At 45.1% G+C, this 22,142-nt stretch overlaps 1 protein-coding gene across 2 annotated transcripts in view; it reads right to left on the bottom strand.

Moving 5' to 3' along the window:
* Nucleotides 1-230: 230 nt before the first annotated feature.
* ASPG (asparaginase) overlaps nt 231-22,142 on the bottom strand; it is a 138,738-nt gene continuing 116,826 nt past the window's right edge. For both annotated transcript variants that reach the window (XM_068254225.1, XM_068254226.1), the window contains exons 14-16: nt 14,341-14,440; nt 11,397-11,453; nt 231-5,071 (exon numbers count right to left, since the gene is read on the bottom strand). In XM_068254225.1, the coding sequence (XP_068110326.1) occupies nt 5,021-5,071; nt 11,397-11,453; nt 14,341-14,440 (208 nt within the window). In that variant the 3' untranslated portion in view covers nt 231-5,020. The remainder of the gene's footprint in view (nt 5,072-11,396; nt 11,454-14,340; nt 14,441-22,142) is intronic.

The following is a 22,142-nucleotide window of genomic DNA, read 5'->3' as shown; positions in this document are numbered from 1 at the left end:
TTATCCAGCTCAAACGCAGACCGCACAGCCCTGGGCAAATTGCGACCAACCGATTGTGCTGTAGGAATCGCAAGTGCTGCGCCTAGTGGGCACCTGGCTTGAGTTCCATCTTGCATGAGGAAAAAGCTAGAAACCTCTGCAAGGTCCCTGAGAAACCCTGGTTGAGAAAGCATGTTCTATACAGTAACACTGCAGATTAGGGTGTATTAGTAAGTAAACAATGCTGTTGATTTGTTTTGACAAAATATTTTATTGCTACCATTCGTGAACAATACAAATTTTAAACAACTAATATATAGACTTTCATAAAATTTCCATACATAAAAAGAACAAATAGACATTTGTAATACTGAGTTTTCTGAGTTGTGCTGCAGACAAGTGTCTGGAATTCTATTCCTCAGTCAGAAGCAGACATTCTGTCCTTTAACCCGTCCCAAAAAAAAAAAAGCGTACATTCAAGAACGTACCAGCAGCAAATCGCCTAAAACTGTGCAAAATGTTCCTCCACGCCCCACGGTGCGTAACCACCACTTACACACAAACGTTTACATAAATTGCATGTAATACAAGGCCATTCACAGATGCACAAATCAGCAAAACACACATTAAAATATTCTGTAGGACCACTGTAAAATATTGTGCAGCCAAGACCCTTGCTGCTAGGAGACTGTGCTTGTTTTTATTTGTTTTTTTTACTTTAAACAGTTCCACAAATACTTCCATTTTTACCCCATATAAAAACAAAACAAAACTACTACATAAATATAACTACAGAGCACATGAAAACCACACTTAGGCCAAGTTTATCAAAGTGAAATAAAACTGTCTGCAATCTTCCAAAACGCCATATCCGATTGGCTGGATAAGTTATACTGGGTCTTCAAAAAGGAACTGTTGGGCATAAAATCAATTCTTTATTTTTATCTGGTAAACAAGTAATAAGGATGCTAATCAGGCAATCCAAAAGTTAAAACCACTATGGCTCCCTGCACACTACAAATCAGTTTTCTGATTCCGATTCAGTTTCCGATTTTCCCGGAATACATTCAACAGAAAAACGGATCAAAAAACGCAGCATGCAGTAAAGATTAAAAATCTGAATCGGAGGTAAAAACCGATTAAAGATCCAGCATGCCAGATCACCTGAGCGCAGACAGACACCATCGTTCTCTTCCTCACTCTGTCCTCTCCGTCTTGTGCTGCACAATGTCCTTCCACCCCCCTCCATTGTGCCAAATGCATGTCCCGATACCTGTCACAAGGGTCCTCTAGAGGGCGCCATCTAGGGGATTACTGTATCAACTACAGTAGTGAAACAGGAACTAGATGCTAGTAAATTGCTTATCGAATTTGGGTACCATCCATCAGCTGCCAGTTAACTGAGAAGCAGCTGCTGGTTCAGAAAATCAGTTCCCCAGTTGGAAATTGCAGTTCTCAACCTTCTGTACCAGGTCCCGTAACTTGGGCCAGTCTGTGCAAGAGAAGTGCACTCTCCATGTATCTCTCCGGCGGCTGCCATTGATGCAAGAGAAGTGCGCTTTCTACGTATCTGACTGGCTAGTTACGGGACCCGATACCGGTGTGGGAGCGATCCGTGCTGATGGGGCTAGAGGAAGCCCCAGGTATGTTATAAAAAAACTTTTAGTTTAGATAATCTCTGGTTTCCTTTAAACCTATAGGATTTATATTAGCTACATAATTTTTTTGTAGTGTTACAAAAATAACCAGCTCTGAACTGCAACAAGCTATTCACAAACAGTGTATAAGGCTTTACTGATTCATCCAACCCTAATAATTCAAAGTTGATCAAAGCCCCAATATTTAAACCAGTTTCTGTCAGGTTTAATTTGATAAACACCTTAGAACCAAATAGATGAAAAAGAAAAAAAAGATAGTGTATGGCTTATATAGCACAATTCAATATCCTCAATAGAGATGGGTCAGTGAGATGCAAATAATGGAGTTGACAGAAAATTATGCAACATTTTAATGCAAATTCATGCAGCTTGAAAATGCTCCAATCCAATTAAAGCAATTTAGGATTTGAAGAGACACTGAAGCGAAAAAAAATGTATGATATTATGATTTGTATGTGTAGCACAGCTAAGAAATAAAACATTAGGATCAGATACATCAGTGTAATTGTTTCCAGTACAGGAAGAGTTAAGAAACTCCAGTTGTTATCTCTATGCAAAAAAGCCATTAATCTCTACGACTTTCAAAGTCGTGGAGAGGGCTGTCTTCTGACTTTTATTATCTCAACTGTAAGGCCTGGTGCACACCAAAAACCGCTAGCAGATCCGCAAAATGCTAGCAGATTTTGAAACTCTTTTTCTTCTTTTTCTGTAGCGTTTCAGCTAGCATTTTGCGGTTTTGTGAAGCGTTTTTGGTGTAGTAGATTTCATGTATTGTTACAGTAAAGCTGTTACTGAACAGCTACTGTAACAAAAACCGCCTGGCAAACCGCTCTGAAGTGCCGTTTTTAGAGCAGTTTGCGTTTTTCCTATACTTAACATTGAGGCAGAAACGCCTCCTCAATCCAAAATCTGCAGCAGCCCGGGAGTATGCGTTTCTGCAAAACGCCTCCCGCTCTGGTGTGCACCAGCCCATTGAAATACATTACCCAAGCGTATCCGCAGCCGCAAGCGGATCGCAAACCGCAGCAGAACCGCTCTGGTGTGCACTAGGCCTAAGTGAACAGTTTTCTTTTTATCTGCCAGAGGAGAGGTCATTAGTTCAGACTGCTCTGAAAGAATCATTTTGAATGCTGAGTGTTGTGTAATCTGCACATATTATAGAATGATGCAATGTTAGAAAACACACTATATACCTGAAAATAAAAAGAATATTTTCTTTGCTGCTAATCTTCTAGTAATTATTCATAGTACACAACCAATTCATTATATCATATTTTTTTTCCCCTTCAGTGTCTCTTTAATTGATCTATTTTCCAGCTGCAAAACGCTGCATCATCTCTGAATCATGTACATCTCATGGTATAATATTGGATTCATTTATAGCTTATTGATCATCAATTATTAATGTACCCGTTCTCTTCCATGGGAGGTCTGTATTACAGGCTTGATTCACTAAACTGTGCTAACTCATAGCACGGGTGCGCTAACGGTTTTGCACGCAAATGTGCGATTGTGCATGGAAATTCATGATTGTGTGCAAAAACACGTGCAAAACTACTAGCGTGCCTGTGCTAGGAGTTAGCACGGTTTAGCGAATCAAGCCCTACATGTGATCACAGGAAAAGTCAGCAGGTCTAAAGGTGGCCATACACTAGTCGATTTTTTTTGTATAGATCTCTAGTAGATGCGTTCAAATGATCGAATCAGCCAGATATCGATGGGGTACATGATTCCCAATCAATTTTTTGCACCAAAATTTATAGATTTGGCCAGGACAGGAATTTTTGCTCAAACTGTGGCAGATTGGTGGTGCATCACTAGCTACTGGTACCCAAGGTACATGTCATGGTGCTCCTAGGGTTTGGCCTCTAGTGTTTAGTCACATAAAGCTCCCCGGAGGTAAAGACACATAAAGAAGCGCCGGCAGGGGAGGGAAGACACATGAAGAAGCGCCGGCAGGGGAGGGAAGACACATGAAGCGCCGGCAGGGGAGGGAAGACACATGAAGCGCCGGGGGGGGAAGATACATGAAGAAGCGGCGGCAGGGGGGGGGGGGGGGGGGGGAAGACACATGAAGCGCCGGCAGAGGAGGGAAGACACATGAAGAAGCGCCGGCAGGGGAGGGAAGACACATGAAGCGCCGGCAGGGGAGGGAAGACACATGAAGCGCCGGGGGGGGGGGGGGGGGAAAGATACATGAAGAAGCGGCGGCAGGGGGGGGGGGGGGGGGGAAGACACATGAAGCGCCGGCAGAGGAGGGAAGACACATGAAGAAGCGCCGGCAGGGGAGGGAAGACACATGAAGCGCCGGCAGGGGGAGGGGGGAAGACACATGAAGAAGCGCCGGCAGGGGAGGGAAGACACATGAAGAAGCGCCGGCAGGGGAGGGAAGACACATGAAGCGCCGGCAGGGGGAGGGGGGAAGACACATGAAGAAGCGCCGGCAGGGGAGGGAAGACACACGAAGAAGCGCCGGCAGGGGAGGGAAGACACATGAAGCGCCGGCAGGGGGAGGGGGGAAGACACATGAAGAAGCGCCGGCAGGGGAGGGAAGACACATGAAGAAGCGCCGGCAGGGGAGGGAAGACGTGGGAAGAGGCACCGTGCAGGGGAGGGAAGAAAAGACCCACTGCTGCTACACTCTACACAGCCTCGAGGGGTAGAGGGGACTGTGTTAGTCACCTATACAGACTGGTTCCCTTCCCCCTCCCCCCCCCCCCCCCCCCGTGAATTATGAAATGAAAATGGGGACACAGAAGCATGCTGGATCTCTAGCGACATCCGAGCACATTGTTCTCCCAGTCTAGAATCTGTATCATCATGTACCAGGAGTTATCCTTCCATAGTATCAGGAAGCCAGCCTGATACTATTGCCTAGAGAGAGTCCCAATGCCAGCCAGGCTCCAGTCCTCGCATTATTGTACGGGGCTTTAGATCCACATCCCGCTCTGGTCAATGACTTCTAGCGGCTGTCAGGGAGGCAGAGATGAGAAGCACAGCAAATGGAAATTAAGCTGCCCTTTATACCTTTACAGGGTAAAGTTTGGTGCTGTCACTGCAGTTCCACTTTAGTTTCAGTTAGATTGATGAAAAGTCCGGTATGTTTGCTGCTTGTTTCACTTGGGCAGATTACAGCATGTTAATGGTCCATTGCTCATCTTCCCTTTAATTTTAAATGATCTTGAGGTACATCCACGAGGAAGAACAGACAGTTCTTATTTGGAACACTTTGATAAATCAGGCTGACAACATCTGAAAAGTCCCCTCAGTCCCCCTGGTCCTTACTGGTGACCAATAACTGGATAAGCATAAAGATACGATGAGCTGTAGACATAACAATACGGTCTGGTGTTCCTTTTTGTCACACTTATACTGGGGTTTATTTAACTGCTCAGATAGTTGTCTTTGTCACTCGAATTGCCATTGAGAAAAACCTGTAAGAGAGAAAAATAGAATGAGTAACTGGCTAGACTGGCCTGTCTGAATTCCTGCAGGAAAACAAGTCAGTTGAGAAGTAGAGGCGATTGTAGAGTAGTGCTGAGCACCTGCAGCACTGCACAACTAACATGCTTTAGTAACACAGTAATCAGAGTACAACACTTCAGTGTAAGATCCATTCACAAGGCAGCTGCCCATTGCTTTGAAAAAGGAATCTTCGCTTGCTAAAGTATTCAGCCATACAGCATTAAGGAGGCCTCAGATGTCATGAGTAATGGACCTGCATTTCCCTCAAAATACATGGGGAAAATGTGTCATTAAAGTGGCTGGATAGTGTACTGGTTAAAGGATACCTGAAGTGACATGAGATAGACGTGTATGTACAGTGCCTAGCACACAAATAACTATGCTGTGTTCCTTTTTTTATTTCTCTGCCTGAAATAATTAAATATCAGGTATGCAAGTGGCTGACTCAGTCCTACACTCTTTAACAAGCCCATAATTGTAGAAGTGCAAGGCGTTTAGTTTATCCAGCAGCTTCTTTATACCATTTGGGGCACTTTTTTCCCACTTCAGCCCCACAGGCCATTTTACTCTTACCGCCAAGAGCCATTTCCACCTGTCAACGCTCCTCCCATTCATTTGGCCATAACTTTCACTCCTCATACCTGAATGATTTATACATCTTGCTTATTTCGCCACAAATAATCATTTGTGAGTGATACTTGTTTCCAGTAATTACCAGTACTTTATTTTCTATGCATTTTATATGGAAAAAACGAGAAACTAAATGAAAAACACAATTTCTCAAATTCTGCTCCCCATAGATTTAAAATAAGCAATGCTACTATAAAATAAAACCCACCCATTTTATATTCCTATTCATCCCCCAAATCACAACATTTTAATTATGTTCCTAGTACAATGTATGGTGACAATATATTATTTGGAAATAAAGATGTATTTTTTTTCTGTTTAGGGTTTTTTTTCATCCATTCAATGATAACAAGCCCTTATTTACTAATATGACAGTATTATACCCTCATGACATACATATTAAAAAAAGCTGAGTCGCTAATGCTATGCTTAAGAGATCTGCCAGAAAATCTCAGCGTGTACTGTCAGATCGATTATTTCTAACATCTCTGATCTGATCTCCAATCATTTTCCAATCGATAACGGTCAGGAATCAATCAGAAATCAGAGCGGACATTTTGGAAATAATCTGACAGAAAATGTTATGGTGTGTATAATTTACTGTTAGATTTACCTGCCAGATTTTTTTCCAACATGTTGGAAAAATATGTAACAGAAAATTTTATGATGTGTACCTAGCATATGGCAACTTTTTTTTTTAAACAATGTTTGTTTGGGGGAGGGGAGGGGGGGGGGTGGCGGCTAGTGGCCTAACCAAGCAAATATCTCACAAACTACATGCAAAAATGACACAAACTACATGCAATAATGCAACCATGTAAAAATCCATATAATCAGTCCCTACTGCAACCAACGCCAGTCAGCATGCAAGCAGACATGTCAGCATCATTCCTGTATTGGGAGCATACCTGTAGACCCTTAACCTTTACTTAACATACTGTACATTTCATGCATCTAGCAATTTAACAAGGGAGCAACCAACTGCTACACCATTTATTGCAAACAGGCTGCAACTCAAAGCCAGCACACAATGGCTAACATTCAAATACTCACAAACAAACTGACGTGTGCCCAACTCTGAAGAGACCTTAAATAGACAAAGGCAGGCGCTAGGGGGAGTGGCCAAATCAAGCAAATATCAAGAAACAAGTCCTACTAAAATGTAATGCTAGTTACACACAAGATTTTGTCAGATAGTTACTTACAACAGATCCAATCTGATTTCCGTTCTGATTTCTGTTCACTTCTCTGGAAAATCGAACGGAAATCACATTGGAAAAGTCTGAAATAATCGATGTGACAGAAAATTGAATTGTGTATACTTAGCATAAGGCCTGTGCGCTGTAATTTTATTTATGAGTAAAAAGAAGTATACCATCTCTGGGATGTACAAGTACTGAAATAGCAACCCGCTGGCAACACAATGCAGTTTACCATCCGATCGACAGGAATCGGGCGATTATTTCCGATATGTACGATCAAGAAAGGAATAGACTTTGCGAAGTTATCAGAAAGTCGATTCTTTTATCGATCGGGAGCAGTTTGGACGTGTACACGCGTTACAACTTCCTATCCAATCACACGTCAGAGAGGAAATTTGCTTTGTGTGTTCCCATCATTTAGTATACATACATTCCATAGGAACTCAACCCTCAGCGGAAACTTTTCCGATGCTTCACTTTATTTCATGCTTCACGGCGATATACACAGTATAACATGACCAGCATGTAGGGCTGGTGCACACCGAGCGGCTTTTTGGGCGTTTTCAGATCCGCTTGCGGCTGCGGATCTGCTTGGTCAATGTATCTCAATGGGGTGGTGCACACCAGAGCGGGAGGCGTTTTGCAGAAACGAAAAATGCCTGGGTGAGGCATTTTTTGGATTGCGGATGCGTTTCTGCCTCAATGTTAAGTATAGGAAAAACGCAAACCGCTCTGAAAAACGGCACTTCATAGCGGTTTGCCAGGCGGTTTTTGTTACAGTAGCTGTTCAGTAACAGCTTTACTGTAACAATACAGGAAATCTACTACACCAAAACCGCTAGACAAAACCGCAAAATGCTAGCTGAAACGCTACAGAAAAAGAAGAAAAAGCGTTCCAAAATCTGCTAGCATTTTGCGGATCTGCTAGCGGGTTTTGGTGTGCACCAGCCCTTAGTTCATATTCTAAGCAAGGAAAAACTATACCAATTACGGCAATTAAGCTGAGAGGGTTGGAAAAAAAAACCAGTGTAATTCTGAATACACTTTCATAATATCTTTCTACTACTCTGTATCGCCACTGATAAGCAGCTACTCTCAAGGTGGCCCATACATCAGGTGACTTGGCGGCCAATTGACCATCCGATTATCATAATTGAATGAAAACCGGTGCTGCCAAGTGCATGCCCGCCCGATAATGCAACCAATTTCAGGAGGAAAATTGGTCACAATGTCAAGACGAAACACTGTCCTTATTAATGAAACCATGTCCCCCGGTGGCCCAGTGTAAGGTATACATAACCTGTCCGCAGACTCCGCTTGTCCCTCTACTGCTACGAGCTCACTCCCCTCTCCCTAAAGACACGCCCCCACGTAGTTTCCTAGTAAGGAAGCATGTGTGACGTCTCACACACGCGTACCCTAAGGCCTCGTTCACATCTGCTGCGCTGAGAAACGTGTCAAAGTGCGTGGCAAAAATGCATGCGCTTGTGCGCGCTTCTTTAAGGCACGTTTTGCTTAATGTAGCAATTGTTAATAAAGCTTTGTTTTTCTATGTAAATGTATTTTTTTCCCAAATAGGGTTAAAAACGCATGCACTTCTACGCGCTTAAAAAGCGCCCATTCACTTGCATTGATGTGCGTTTTACAGCTCAACGCACAGAAATGCAGGCAACCCTACGTTTTTGTAACGCTGCTCAGCGCAGCGCATAGATGTGAACCAGGCACATTTAATTACATGGAAAAATCAATACCTTGCAGAACGCACAGGGCAGTGCGCTGTGAAAAACGCACAGAAACGTCCCTGATGTGAACGAGGCCTTACTAGGAAAACGTGAGGTGTGCGTGTATGCAGGAGGAATCCCGGAAGCCAGAGGGGATAAGCGGAGACCGTGGACAGGTGATGTATACCTTACACTGGGCCACCAAGGGCACATTTATCATTAGGGGACAACGACAAGGCCGATTCCGGATCGATTTCACAATGAAATTGATCAGGAATCCGCCTGTGGTGTATGGGCAGCTGACAGATCTCTCTTATCAGATCCGATGAGAGAGATTTGTCTCTTGGTGGAATCTGCCCATCATCACTAGATGTACGGGGACCTTCAGTACTTTCTGTATAGACAAAGTGATGTCTATTGTCCTCGAAGTTGTGATACAAATCTGTTTCCATTAATGGTGCTTAGCTGTAGCTGACGAGCGGCTCCCCTGGCCAGACAGTGTTTACTCTTGCAGCTGAAACGGTTTTAAACCCCAAATAATATTCCTACTGAAGATCTGATCCAATTACTGATATGAATTGCTGACATGTTCGGTACTGCTTCACAGATTACACAAGGTACACACATTTCCAGACAGATTAGATCAAACGTGTTGGAAATTCTCGATTCTACCCGTCAATCTCTGATTGAGTTTCCGAGCACTTCTGTACAAAATCGATCAGAAAAACGATTGGAAATCAGATTGGACCTGTTGGAAATTGATTCTACTAATTGATCCATCTGTTCCTCAGAGGACCTCACACGCTAATGCCTAAAATATACATAGTCAAATGTCCCCTAAAAAGTCAGTCTAAAGGTGGCCATACACATTTAGATTGCCACCCAATTTGGCAAACAAACCAATCCCTTCCTGATCTGAATCTGATCAGAAAGTGATCGCATGACCCCATATGATTTTACCATGAAATCTATTAACAGAGTTGCACTGCTCTATGTGATGCAGTACTATGGGTCCATCAGTCTGCTGCTCCTGCCCAAACCCAGGGTTTAAGCTGCACAGGGACCCCAGGGCAAGAGTAACCTTGGGAGACCCCCCCCCCCCCCAGAAAAGTAAGTCCCCAAGCCTGCTGCCGACCCCCATTTTTTTGCACTTACTGCAAGTGACCGTTTCCTGACACATGTCCACCCCCATTGCGGCAAGTACCATAGACTTGCATTGGTGACCTCTCATTGGCAGGGAACAGTCACCTGGTACAAGCAATAGGCGTAGCAAAGGATTGTGGGGGCTGTATGGAACAGGTGTAGCATAATATACACCCCTGATTTGCTAGCCGCCGTCATGTGCCCAGCTTGTGCAGCGCACAGCACTCTGGGATATGTAGTGCTTTATTAGCTTCAGTAAAAAAAAAAATTGATTTAACATGTTGTGCAAAAGATTCCTGTCAGATTTGATCACAGTGATTTAATCTGTTGGGAATTGAACGAGTGTCAGAAATGTGTTGCTTTACTAGTACATCTTAACATCCGAAATGTCGCCCATCTAATGAAAATGCTGTGCAGGGTGGGAGGGAAGCCGAGGCGCAGGGTGGAGGCCCTGATAAGCTGTCTGGAAAGAGGCCTCAGATGGGATGGAGTGAATAATAAGGCACAATGGGAGGAAAGAAGAACAGGGAACGTAGGTGTCTTGATGAGACTTGCCTTGGCAGAGCGGAGGTGACACACCACACTTAATGCCAGATTACAATTGTGTAAAAGTAATTTAGTAAAATGAGAATCCAACCTGAGATAACGCAGTGTATATCTATGAAGCTACTTATAACTGCAGAACTAATACAAATAATTTGCACAGGTAAAATAATTTGAGGCTGGTTTTACACTTGTGCGCTTGCAGTGCAATGCCCCACCCAATTGCATAAAATCACAAACCTATGACCCCGCAGACAGGGTCATATTATGCATACCACTGTCATGTCTCCCCCCAAATGATGTACTCACTGCTGGACAGGAAGTACATCGCTGGGATTCCCAGCATTCTGTGCATGCGTACCACCAACCTTTCTAAAAAGTATGTGCCGCCCATTGACTACTTCCGTGGAAGTCTGGTAGTAATGACAATGCATGCTAGGAGATGCAATCACATCAAGAACTACATCTCCCGCCATGCTTTGCTGCTGCCAGGGATATAGGAGTTCACTGCAGTTCTGAGACACAGGGAGAAAGAAAATTATGCCTCCAAATAGACAGGGGGCTGCTGAGCAGCCCACCATGGCAAGTAAACGTCTGCTCCATCCTTAAGAGGTCAAACAATTAGCAACCACACCCAGGAAGAAGTTAGTTTAAAAAGTTTTTCAAAATGTGCGTGCTAAATTTCTTTTAATACGTCCTCTCTTACCTGCCCCCCCCCCCCCCCAATCAATATACAACATCAGACCCATGAGCCAATGTGTCCCCTGCTATACTTATGTGCAGCATGCTGTGAGTACATCATTGCTTTTGGATACTGCAAGTCCATCCTACCATCTGCACCAATCCAGAGGGGGAGTGTATAATCACATAGGAGCACAAATAAGGGAGGGGCTAGGGCACACCACACTTCATAAACCACCTGCACTAGCACTTGTGGACTGAAAGAGGGGAGGTGTGCTGATACGCTGTCTCAAAAACAGTGCTAATGATCAGGCAGCAATTAGGACCTGGCTTCATACATTCATATAACACTACTAGTAACATAAAGGTCTCACCTGTGCTCGCTTTTGATTAAAAAATTCCACAACCTCTTCATTGCCTACAGCTTCCGCCTAGAAGAGAAAACACATTACAGATGAGAAGTACATATGTACAGCTAAATATAAGCAGTAAGGGAAGACCCTTTCATAGGCTGACGCCTCTGGTCAGTCAGTAACTCCAGGACCTGTGTCAGGGGCATTGCTTAACTTACTACATCTCTTTCTAGGTCAGTCATTGTTCACTGTGCATTCTGCATCAGATGTTTCCATTTCTAAGTCCATTTCAGTGTAGTCCAATAAACATTTACAAATTCCTAAAAAATCTGCTAAACAAATATGCATTTACCAGGAAACTCCATCCAGCAGCTTAACCTTTTCCGGACAGACGCAAGTAGGATTTACGCCACCCGCCATTTCTGCCCCCGACGCGATCGTGCGCACCCGAGAGGGGAGATTAAGCTGTCATACGAAATAGCTATCATACGACAACTAACATCTTCCCTCAGTGATCAGGAGCCATCTCGGTTGACTCCTGATCATGTTATCACTACGATCGCTGGCGGACTAATCACGATTAGTGATGCAGCAGTAGGTGGGGGAAAGAAGAGGATCCACTCACCTTCCTGACGATCCCCCGGCAATCGGCTCTCCCCTCCGCTCTGGCCGGCATCCCCGCTCGCTCTGACGTAAGTGCCGAGTCCCGGCTTGATGACATCAAGCCGCGACCCGGAACTGAGCGGCAGTACGAGCGGTGATCCCGGCGACAGCGGAGGGATCCACAGCAGCTCATCGCTGGAGCCTGGGAGGTGAGTAAAGGCTGTGGGCTACAGCGAGGACACCTGGCCACCTCCTGCAGAGCTCCTGTCCCCACCCGCGTCCCTTCCCTCCAATCAGCGTGGAGGGAAGGGACGTGGGCGGGGACCGGAGCGATACAGGAGGCGGGGAGAGTGGAGACTGACGTTAGGAAGCTAAACACAGCCCGCTGCGACACGCTGAGTGTCGGCAGCGTGGCTGAGTTTTATGGGGTCTGGCTGAGCGCAGGGGGGATTTAGCAGGGATCTGATTAGCAACAGAGGCTGGGCTCGATAGGCAGAGCCAGCCTCTGTATGGGGATTTTGTTGTGAGAACCCCACCTCGGGTTCTCTTTAAGGGGGGTTACGCATCCAGTCCCAAATGGTTAAAGGACAACTGAAGGGAGAGAGATACGGAGGCTGACATTCATTTCATTTTAAACAATACCAGTTGCCTGGCAGTCCTGCTGATCTGTTCAGCCGCAGTAGTGTCTGAATCCAGAAACAAGTATGCAGCTAATCTTGTCCGATCAGACTATGGCCTCAATTCACTAAACTTATCTCCTGTCTTTAATAACTCTTCTAGAGTTGTTACCATGGTGATAAGGCATGTAGTATTCAGGAAACATTTTACCTCAGGCAAGCCTAAAGTTAACTCTTTTGTCTTTAAATTAACTCTCCAATCCTTAAAATAACTCCAGAGTTAAAGACAAGCTGTTAATTAGCTGCATGGTAAATTAACTACAAAGGAGGTAAATTAACTACAGAGGAGGTAAATTAACTACAGAGGAGGTAACTTAAGGAATGAAGAGGTAAGATAACTCTCTCACGTGTGGAGGTAAGTTTTCTCTTGCCTTATTATCTCTAGCATGATCTTAGTGAATTGAGGCCAATGTCAGAAACACTTGATCTGCTACATGCTTGTTCAGGGTCTATGGCTAAAAGTATTAGAGGCAGATGATTGGCAGGCAACTGGTATTGCTTAAAAGTAAATAAATATGGCAGCCTCCATATCCCTCTCGCTTCAGTTGTCCTTTAAGATCTCCCTGATGAGCGAGTTCCTTACTAATTAGGTCCCAATTAACACAGGCATTTGTGCAATAAAGGAGGGGGCAGAGGAGAACGGGGGGAGCAGTAGGCGTGTGGACTACTTCATATACATGCCTGCTCTCCCCGTTTATTCAGGTTGGAGTGAGCTCTGAGATGTCTCCCACAATGCATCACTGCTAAATATGCAAATCATCCTTTGTAAGCTAAACACACCACTAGAACTGCTGGTCTGTAAAGTTGTGCCAGCTTGTTATTACAAAGCCAGACTGAAAACACCCTCAGAATCTGTACTTCAGTATTACACTCAGATAAGTTTACACTAGCCAAATACAGGATCACTTCAAATTGACCCTTCCACTTTCTCACACACAGATGATCTGCTGGATAGAGTAATGGTTAAGGGCTCTGCCTCTGACACAGGAGACCTGGGTTCAAATCTCGGCTCTGCCTGTTCAGTAAGCCAGCACCTATTTTAGTAAGGAGTTTCTTGGGCAAGTCTCCTTAACACGGCTACTGCCTACTGAGTGCGCTCTAGTGGCTGCCTCGCACGCGCTTTGAGTCCGACAGGAGAAAGGCGCTATACAAATACTGCCATTATTATTATTATTATCACCGGATGCCCTCTAGAGTAATCACTTGTGACTTAAATGGAGGTTTAATTGGTGCAGGTGTGTGGCAGGGACACAAGGGGTTATTTACCCATAATTCCGCTGTCCGTCCTGCATTTCAAAGAGCTTGTATGCGTCCTATTTGTCGCATTGCAAGCCTCACACCGGCGCACTTCCTCCTTCAAGCCGGAAGGAGGAAGTGCGCTGGTGTGAGGCTTGCAACGCAACTAATAGGACGTGTGCAAGCTCTTTGGAACGCAGGACGGACGGCAGAATTATGGGTAAATAACCCCTTGTACCCCCGCCGCACCCCAATTAAACCTCATTTGAATCCCGAGTGATTACTCGTGAGAGCATCCGGTGAGCATCCCTGCCCACACGCATAACCTTAACAGATTTGTGACACACAAGGTGGTTTAGCTCAGCTGCACTTCCTGTGTGTTCAGTCACATCCTAGATAAAGTGATGTGTCCTGGAAGCAGAGCTGGGCAATGCTCTGAAGTCACTTACCACTTGGTAAGGAGTCTGTCCATCGTAACCGGCTTGCTCCATATCGACTCCTGCCAATTCCCAGGCTGTCAGTCCATCCACATCTCCATTGGCAGCTAAGCTGTAACAGCAAACCACAGACCATGCATGAATAAGAAGTGTTCCAACGCCATAACTCAAGTGCAAGGGAACTGGTGAGATAATACAACCTTCCAGGAACCATTGTTCATACTTAAAAAAATAATAATCATTAAATCTAACCATTTACTTTTTTTGAAAATTGCCTGTCTCAATAACACACTACACTCCCGATGTTAGTTCAGTAGGTCATCATTACTCTGTATGGGAGCTGAACAGTTCCCTGCTTCCATGCTCTAGTGTATGGTGTTGATTAATAAAAAAAGGTTTATCAAATTAGCTTGCATGTTTTTCACCTTATCAATAGTAAGCCTTTTAAGCACCCAAAAGGTGCTAGCAATTACACAAGAAAAGTAAAAGTCAAGTTCAGTTTAGAAAACTTCTTTTGAGTACTTTTGCTGCTTTGAACGTGCGCAAAGGGAAGCTTAACTGAGAAGGATATACCGTCTTTCCCCAAATAAGACTGTCTTATATTCTTTTTGGGGAGGAAATGTGTGCTAGGGCTCATTTGAGGGGTGGGAGGGGCTAGACGCTTTGTGTATGGGCAGGTTCGTGGTCTCTTACCGCACCTCCCTTGTAGCTGCGTCCCCCTCCGTTCCAAGTAATTCCTCCGGCGGCGGTGGCATAGTATTCAATTGGTGAGGGCGCCCTTTGACCCTCACGCAGTACGCTAGGCCGGCTCTGCGCTGGCGCTCTCTTCCTGTCATGTGCGCCCGGCTGAGGTGTCCCAGGCGCACATTGATTAATCAATGTGGAAGGAGGGGGACGCAGCCACAAGGGAGGTGTGGTAAGAGACCACACACCTCCCCATACACAAAGCGTCCCCCCAGCTAGGGCTTAATTTCGGAGTAGGTCTTCTATTTCAAGCATGCTTGAAATATAAGGGAGGCCTTACTTTCGGGGTAGTTCTTACTTTAGGGGAAAGACGGTAGTTTTTCCTTTTCGAATGATACCAGTTGCCTGACCCTCCTGCTGATCCTGTGTCTCTAATACTTTTAGCCACAGCCCCTCAACAAGCATGCAGATCAAGTGCTCTGACTGAAGTCAGACTGGATTAGCTGCATGCTTGTTTCAGGTCTGTGATCCAGCCACTACTGCAGTCACAAAGATCAGCTGGACTGCCAGGCAACTGGTATGGTTTAACCTGCCTGGCGTTCTGATAAGATCGCCAGGGAGGCTGCGGGAGGGTTTTTTTTTAATTAAAAAAAACTATTTCATGCAGCCAACTGAAAGTTGGCTGCATGAAAGCCCACTAGAGGGCGCTCCGGAGGCGTTCCTCCGATCGCCTCCCGCGCCCATAATAAACAAGGAAGGCCGCAATGAGCGGCCTTCCTTGTTTTGCTTCCCTCGTCGCCATAGCGACGGGCGGAGTGACGGCATGGACGTCAGCCGACGTCCTGACGTCAGCCGCCTCCGATCCAGCCCTTAGCGCTGGCCGGAACTTTTTGTTCCGGCTACGCTGGGCTCAGGCGGCTGGGGGGACCCTCTTTCGCCGCTGCTCGCGGCGGATCGCCGCAGAGCGGCGGCGATCAGGCAGCACACGCGGCTGGCAAAGTGCCGGCTGCGTGTGCTGCTTTTTACTTGAGCCAAATCGGCCCAGCAGGGCCTGAGCGGCAGGCTCCGGCGGTACTGGACGAGCTGAGCTCGTCCAGACCGCCCAGCAGGTTAAAAGGAAACATACATATCCCACTCAGTTAAGTTTCCCTTTAAGAGTGCATTTTAAGAGGAGGTATTTAAAATAAATAAATCACAAGATAAGCTTTGTGAATAAACGCCTTTGTGACAGTAACAAGTTTATTCCAATTGCCAAATGGTCAGTCATTGCCATATTTGCTAAGAGCAAGACTTGGCATAGGTCATGACCCTCAACAAAACATTCAAGATACATAGGCCCTTATTCAATTCACTTTTTCCCTTAAGTATAGTCCTAGAGCAGAAGTGTCTTATTCAAATACAAAGTGGGCCAAAATTGAACTCTGGGACCAAGTCGTGGGCCAACCTCAATGTCTAGTGACCACCTCTATTATATTGTTCCTTGTGTCTATCGCCAACCCCTTAACAGTGCGCTGATGTTTAGTGATCCTCCCTCCGTACAGTTTCCTGGTGTTTAGTGGCCCCATCTTCCCCAATACAGTTTCCTGGTGTCTAGTGGCCCCCTTCCCTCTAGCATACAGTTCTCTGGTCTCTAGTGCCATCCTCTTCCCCTAATGGCTTCCCTGGTGATCTAGAGCTTACCCTCCAATGTAGCTTCTCTGGTGGCCTACAGTGGGCTAAACATAATGCAAAGTGGGGAAACCACCTGAGGGCCAAATCTGATGGCTACGTGGGCCAGATGTGGCCCACGGGCTGGAGTTTGACATGCATGTCCTAGAGAGAGATAATTTTTTATCTTCTGGTCAAAGGAACTATTCCACACTCTACAGTTGAAAAAGTACCAGAAAGTAGGTGGAAAAAAAAAATAAAAAAGTCAAAATTATTCTGAGGCTAGATTCACAGTGGCACGGTGCGTCACAATGCAGCACATAAAAAATGGTGGTAAAGCACAATAATGCAGCGTTACTGTTGCATACAGTAGATCAGAGTAGATCAAGGCCCACCAACAGTACCTGTTTTGCAAAACCACAAACATGCACAGGTGAGGTAATCAGTGTCTCAGCAGAGCTGATTAACTACCTCTGTGGATTTCCACACAACATGCATTGTTGGTGGGCCTGAAGGACAGGAATGGGGAGCTCTGCAGTAGATACAGTGGAGCATACAGGCAATGAAGAGTATGCTTTCCTGTATCTGTTAATGTGAGTGTTTAACGGTAATGCACTGCAGCGATGTGTGTGTATTGAACGTCGCATAGGCTTAACATTACAGTGCGTTAACCTGTGTTGTAATAACTTTATAACGCAGGAAAATAACGTTTCACTGTGAATGTCGTTTAAGACACCAGCAAGCAAGAAAACACTTTAAGGACAAACTGAAGTGAGAGGTATATGGATGCTGCCATATTTATTTCATTTTAAACAATCCCAGTTACCTGGCAGCCCTGCTGGTCTAATTTGGCTGCAGCAGTGTCTGAATCACACCAGAAACATGCATGGCGCTAATTTAGTCAGATCTGACAATGTCAGAAACATCTAATCTGCTGCATGTTTGTTCAGGGTGTGTGGCTAAAAGTATTAAAAGGCAGATGATCAGCAGGACAGCCAGGTAACTGGTATTGCTTAAAAGGAAAGACATATGGCAGCTTCCATATACCTCTCACTTCAGTTTGTCCTTTAAGGGCACTTTTTTTAGGAGCAGTTGAGAGGCAGTAGGGATGATCAATGATATGCAAATGCTTGAGTTTATGTAAATTTTGATGCAAATATATGCAGCTTGAAAATGGAGCAATTAAGTCCCACCCAGGATTAAATTGACTGGTCCAATTTTGAAGCTGTATATATTTGAATAAAAATGTACATACATCTGCATAAACTCGGAAGTATTTGCATATCATTAATCGTCCCGATTAGGCAGTGGAAAGATTGTCGAACTCAAATCTGTTTGCAGCTGCTTGGTAACTGCTCACAGTTCAGCCACCTGTGGAAAAGGGGCCCTAAGGCCTGGAACCCACTAAGGCCTAGTGCACACCAGAGCGTTTCTGCTGCGGTTTGCGATCCGCTTGCGGGTGCGGATCCGCTAGGGTAATGTATTTCAATGGGCTGGTGCACACCAGAGCGGGAGGCGTTTTGCAGAAACGCATACTCCCGGGCTGCTGCAGATTTTGGATTGCGGATGCGTTTCTGCCTCAATGTTAAGTATAGGAAAAACGCAAACCGCTCTGAAAAACGGCACTTCAGAGCGGTTTGCCAGGCGTTTTTTGTTACAGTAGTTGTTCAGTAACAGCTTTACTGTAACAATATCTGAAATCTACTACACCAAAACCGCTACACAAAAACGCAAAATGCTAGCTGAAACGCTACAGAAAAAGAAGAAAAAGCGTTTCAAAATCTGCTAGCATTTTGCGGATCTGCTAGCGGTTTTTGGTGTGCACCAGGCCTAAGAGCGCTTTTCTGAGCGCCTTGGGATTTGAAAAGCTCTTGCTAATGTAAGAGCTAGTTCACACGCTTACCGCCAAGCGTTCGGGACTCATCAGCTAAACGCTCCTATTCAAGTGAATGGGAGTGTTTAGCATCGCACGGTTACTGGTGATTTCCTTCGATTGCGCAAACGCAACGTCCCGATCTACCGCTGCGTTTCATCCGGCCCTAGAAGTTGCTGATTGCAACAGGAAGCCGACAATCGCCGTACCCTCGCCGCCTCAAACCCTAGACCTCAAAGGACAATGCGGTTTCCAGCCGCCAGAACCCGCAGAAATGCTATGGGTGTGATCCCGCGATGTGCTTCTATAAAAATCCCCCACAGCATTGCATTAGGAAAAACTTTTCAAATCGCTAGTGCTTAGAAAAGGCTGCTAGTAGGTTTGAAACCTAAAACGCATTTTGTTGATAAGAGGTAAAAAGATCACCTAGGAGGAGAAAACGTTAATTCAATAGGGTCCAAAAAAAAGCTTGTGTACAGTGATGGGCTTCCGAATAATTTTGAGTAGCAAGCTACTCTGAATTGAAATGCTAATGAACTGCTGATTAAACAGCTGTGAGCGTGGGTGACATGGGGTTAAATTACCCAGAAGTCTGCTGTCCATTCCGCATCATAGACGAACTGTAAACCGCATTCCACAACTCACTACTGCGCTTCCTCCTACCGGCTTGAAGGAGGAAGCGTGGTTGTGAGACGTGGAGCACAGCCAGCAGTACTCCTATAATGCGAATGAACCGCAGACTATCCCACAGACTTCTGGGTAATTTAACCTGTCATCCGCACTCACAGCTGTTTAAAGCGGAATATAACCCTGCATTTCAACTTTGCTCTAAAACATTATTTACAGCATATTATATGCAACCAGCATTTTTTTTTTTTTTACTAGACCAGCATTGGAAGGGTTACACACACAGCTTTAAAGTTCCTGGAGAGAACTGCTCCCCTGCAGCCAAAGTTTAGATAGATACATTTAAGTCAACAAAATGTAGCAAGTGGTGAATGTTACACACTCTTTGGCTGTCCTCCAGCTCCTGCACAGTCAGAGAGAGAGAGTCACATTCCACAGTTGTTACATTTTGTTTTGCTTAAAGAGAACCTGTACTGAGTAAAAATATTTAAAATAAACACATGAGGTAACTTCAAATGAACATTACATAGTTACCTTGCCATCAGTTCCTCTCAGAAGCTCGCCATTTTCTTCTGACAATAATCCCTTCCAGTTCTGACAACATTTTGTCAGATATGAAATATATCAGTTGCTGTCAGTAAAATATCAGTTGCTGTCAGTTATAGCTGAGAGGAAAACTGATGTACCAGGTAATGTCCATGTTTCCCTATGGCTCAAGTGGGCGATGTTACAGTTTAACTGTGTGCTGACCAGAAAGCGGTTATGGGTAATGGCCATTTTCAAAATGGAGGACGGAAAATTCCCTTGATCACAGTGAACAAACAGGACGCGGGACAGGAGAAAGACACTGAGGAGTAGACTACATGGAAGGGAAGTATGACTTGTGTATGCTTATTTTGACTTTTAATTTTCAATTCAGGTTTTCTTTAACCTCCCTGGCGGGCTATGCCGCCGGTAGGCACCGCTCAGGCCCTGCTGGGCCGATTTGCATAATTTATTTTTTTATTTGCTACACGCAGCAAGCACTTTGCTAGCTGCGTGTGCAATCCAATCGCCGCCGCTACCCGCTGATCCGCCGCGCCCCCCCCCCCCAGACCCCGTGCACTGCCTGGCCAATGAGTGCCAGGCAGCGCTGTGGGGTGGATCGGAGTCCCCTTTGACGTCACGACGTCGGTGACGTCATCCCGCCCGTCGCCATGGCGACAGGGGAAGCCCTCCAGGAGATCCCGTTCTTTGAACGGGATCTCCTTATCTCCGATGGCCGGAAGCGATCGGAGGGGCTGGGGGGATGCCGCTGAGCAGCGGCTATCATGTAGCGAGACCTTGTCTACATGAAAAAAAAATAAAAAAATAAAAAACAGCTTTGCTGCTTCCTGGCGGATTTTAATAAACCGCCAGGAGGGTTAAATGTATCTATTTAAACGTCGGATGCGGCAGCAGTTCTCTCCAGGAACTTTAAAGCTGTGTGTAACCCTTCCAATGCTGGTCTAGTAAAAAAAAAAAAATGCTGGTTGCATATAATATGCTGTAAATAAGGTTTTAGAGCAAAGTTGAAATGCAGGGTTATATTCCGCTTTAATCAGCAGTTCCATTACCATTTCAATTCCGAGTAGCTCTCTACTTGAAAATATTCAGAAGTCCATCACTGCTTGCATATCAATATCACCAATTTTAAAAGCAGATTGCACATTAAAAACCACCTACAGATTGGTCACGGACTTGTGCTTTTTCTCACTGAATACAATTTAAAAACACCCCACAGAAGAAATACACACACACAAAGTTTCCTTTAAGAAGCTCAAAACCACTAACTTTTCCTCTATTCAAGTAAATAACAGCCGCCAGCAGTGAGATGTGAGTCTCAGAGCGGAGGTAGAATAACGTGATACCCATCATCGCAGAGGAAGCTGCAGTGAGGGCTGTCACCTTGCTACAGAGGGATGTCATTTACTGATGGAGAGATAAGGCTACAATAAGGCAGACAATATCAGCCCAGCCACAAAGTCAGAGGAAATTAAGAGTCGGGGTGAATTTATCTGCAGGATGTTCTGTCATCTGCCTGATCTACAGACACCTCAAAACAAGGACAAATTAAAGTGGATCCGAGAAACTTTTACTCATTGCATAATTGTGTTCCTTTCACATAGTTTAGGGCATTCATCAAGCCAAATACTTTTGTTTTGTTTTAATACTCTAATTCCCGATAAACTAAATAAACCTCGCCCACAGCTCCTTTTGTGCCTTGGCACTGTAGCAAGGGCTTATGGGAGCTCAGTCTGGGCAGGAGGAGGAGGTTACTAGCCAATGATTTCAGAGGCAGGGGGGAGGAGGGAGGAGGAGAGGGAACTGAATTTACACACAGGCAAGCTGATAGCATCTCCAGCGCTGAGCCTGTGACAAACAGAACATGGCTGCCCTCATTGTATCACAAGAATAAATAATCATATACTTTTGAAGCTGTTTGCAGCTAGATTTGCTGTGTAAACTATCTAAACTTTAGATAAGATATATAGACCAGTTACTTGTTATAGTTAGTTTTTCATCTCAGATCCGCTTTAAGGCACCTGTGCTGACGTCACTGTCTGTAACTCTAGAGATAGGGACAGGAAAGTCCATACCCAGGAGTGAGGCGGTGTTCCCACTTGAGCGGAAAACTGACTTTCTTCCGTTTCACTACATCGCAAAATTGACAGTGAATGGCTCATATTTCCCATGTAGGTATGGTGGAAACACATCCATCCTGGGCTCCAGACAGACCACAGTGGGAGATTGGAGTGGACACTACACTGCCTGCTCTCGCTGGCCGTACATGGACTGGCTGCAAGCGGAAACCCAGCCTAAATGTAAAGCCCCTGTCCAGTCAGTGAAGTGGGACATGCTCTATCCTACAGAGGGAGGGCGAGTGAAGAGGGAGGAAGAGCAAGAGGTGCCCGAGTACAAAAGCAACCAGAAGAATATCCAGCCAGGTTGATTATTGGCTAGA

Source organism: Hyperolius riggenbachi, chromosome 9 (genome assembly GCF_040937935.1).
Source record: "Hyperolius riggenbachi isolate aHypRig1 chromosome 9, aHypRig1.pri, whole genome shotgun sequence".
NCBI classification, from domain to species: Eukaryota; Metazoa; Chordata; class Amphibia; order Anura; family Hyperoliidae; genus Hyperolius; species Hyperolius riggenbachi.
The sequence above is the reverse complement of the archived record's forward strand: the minus strand, read 5'-3'. Positions and strand labels throughout refer to the sequence as shown.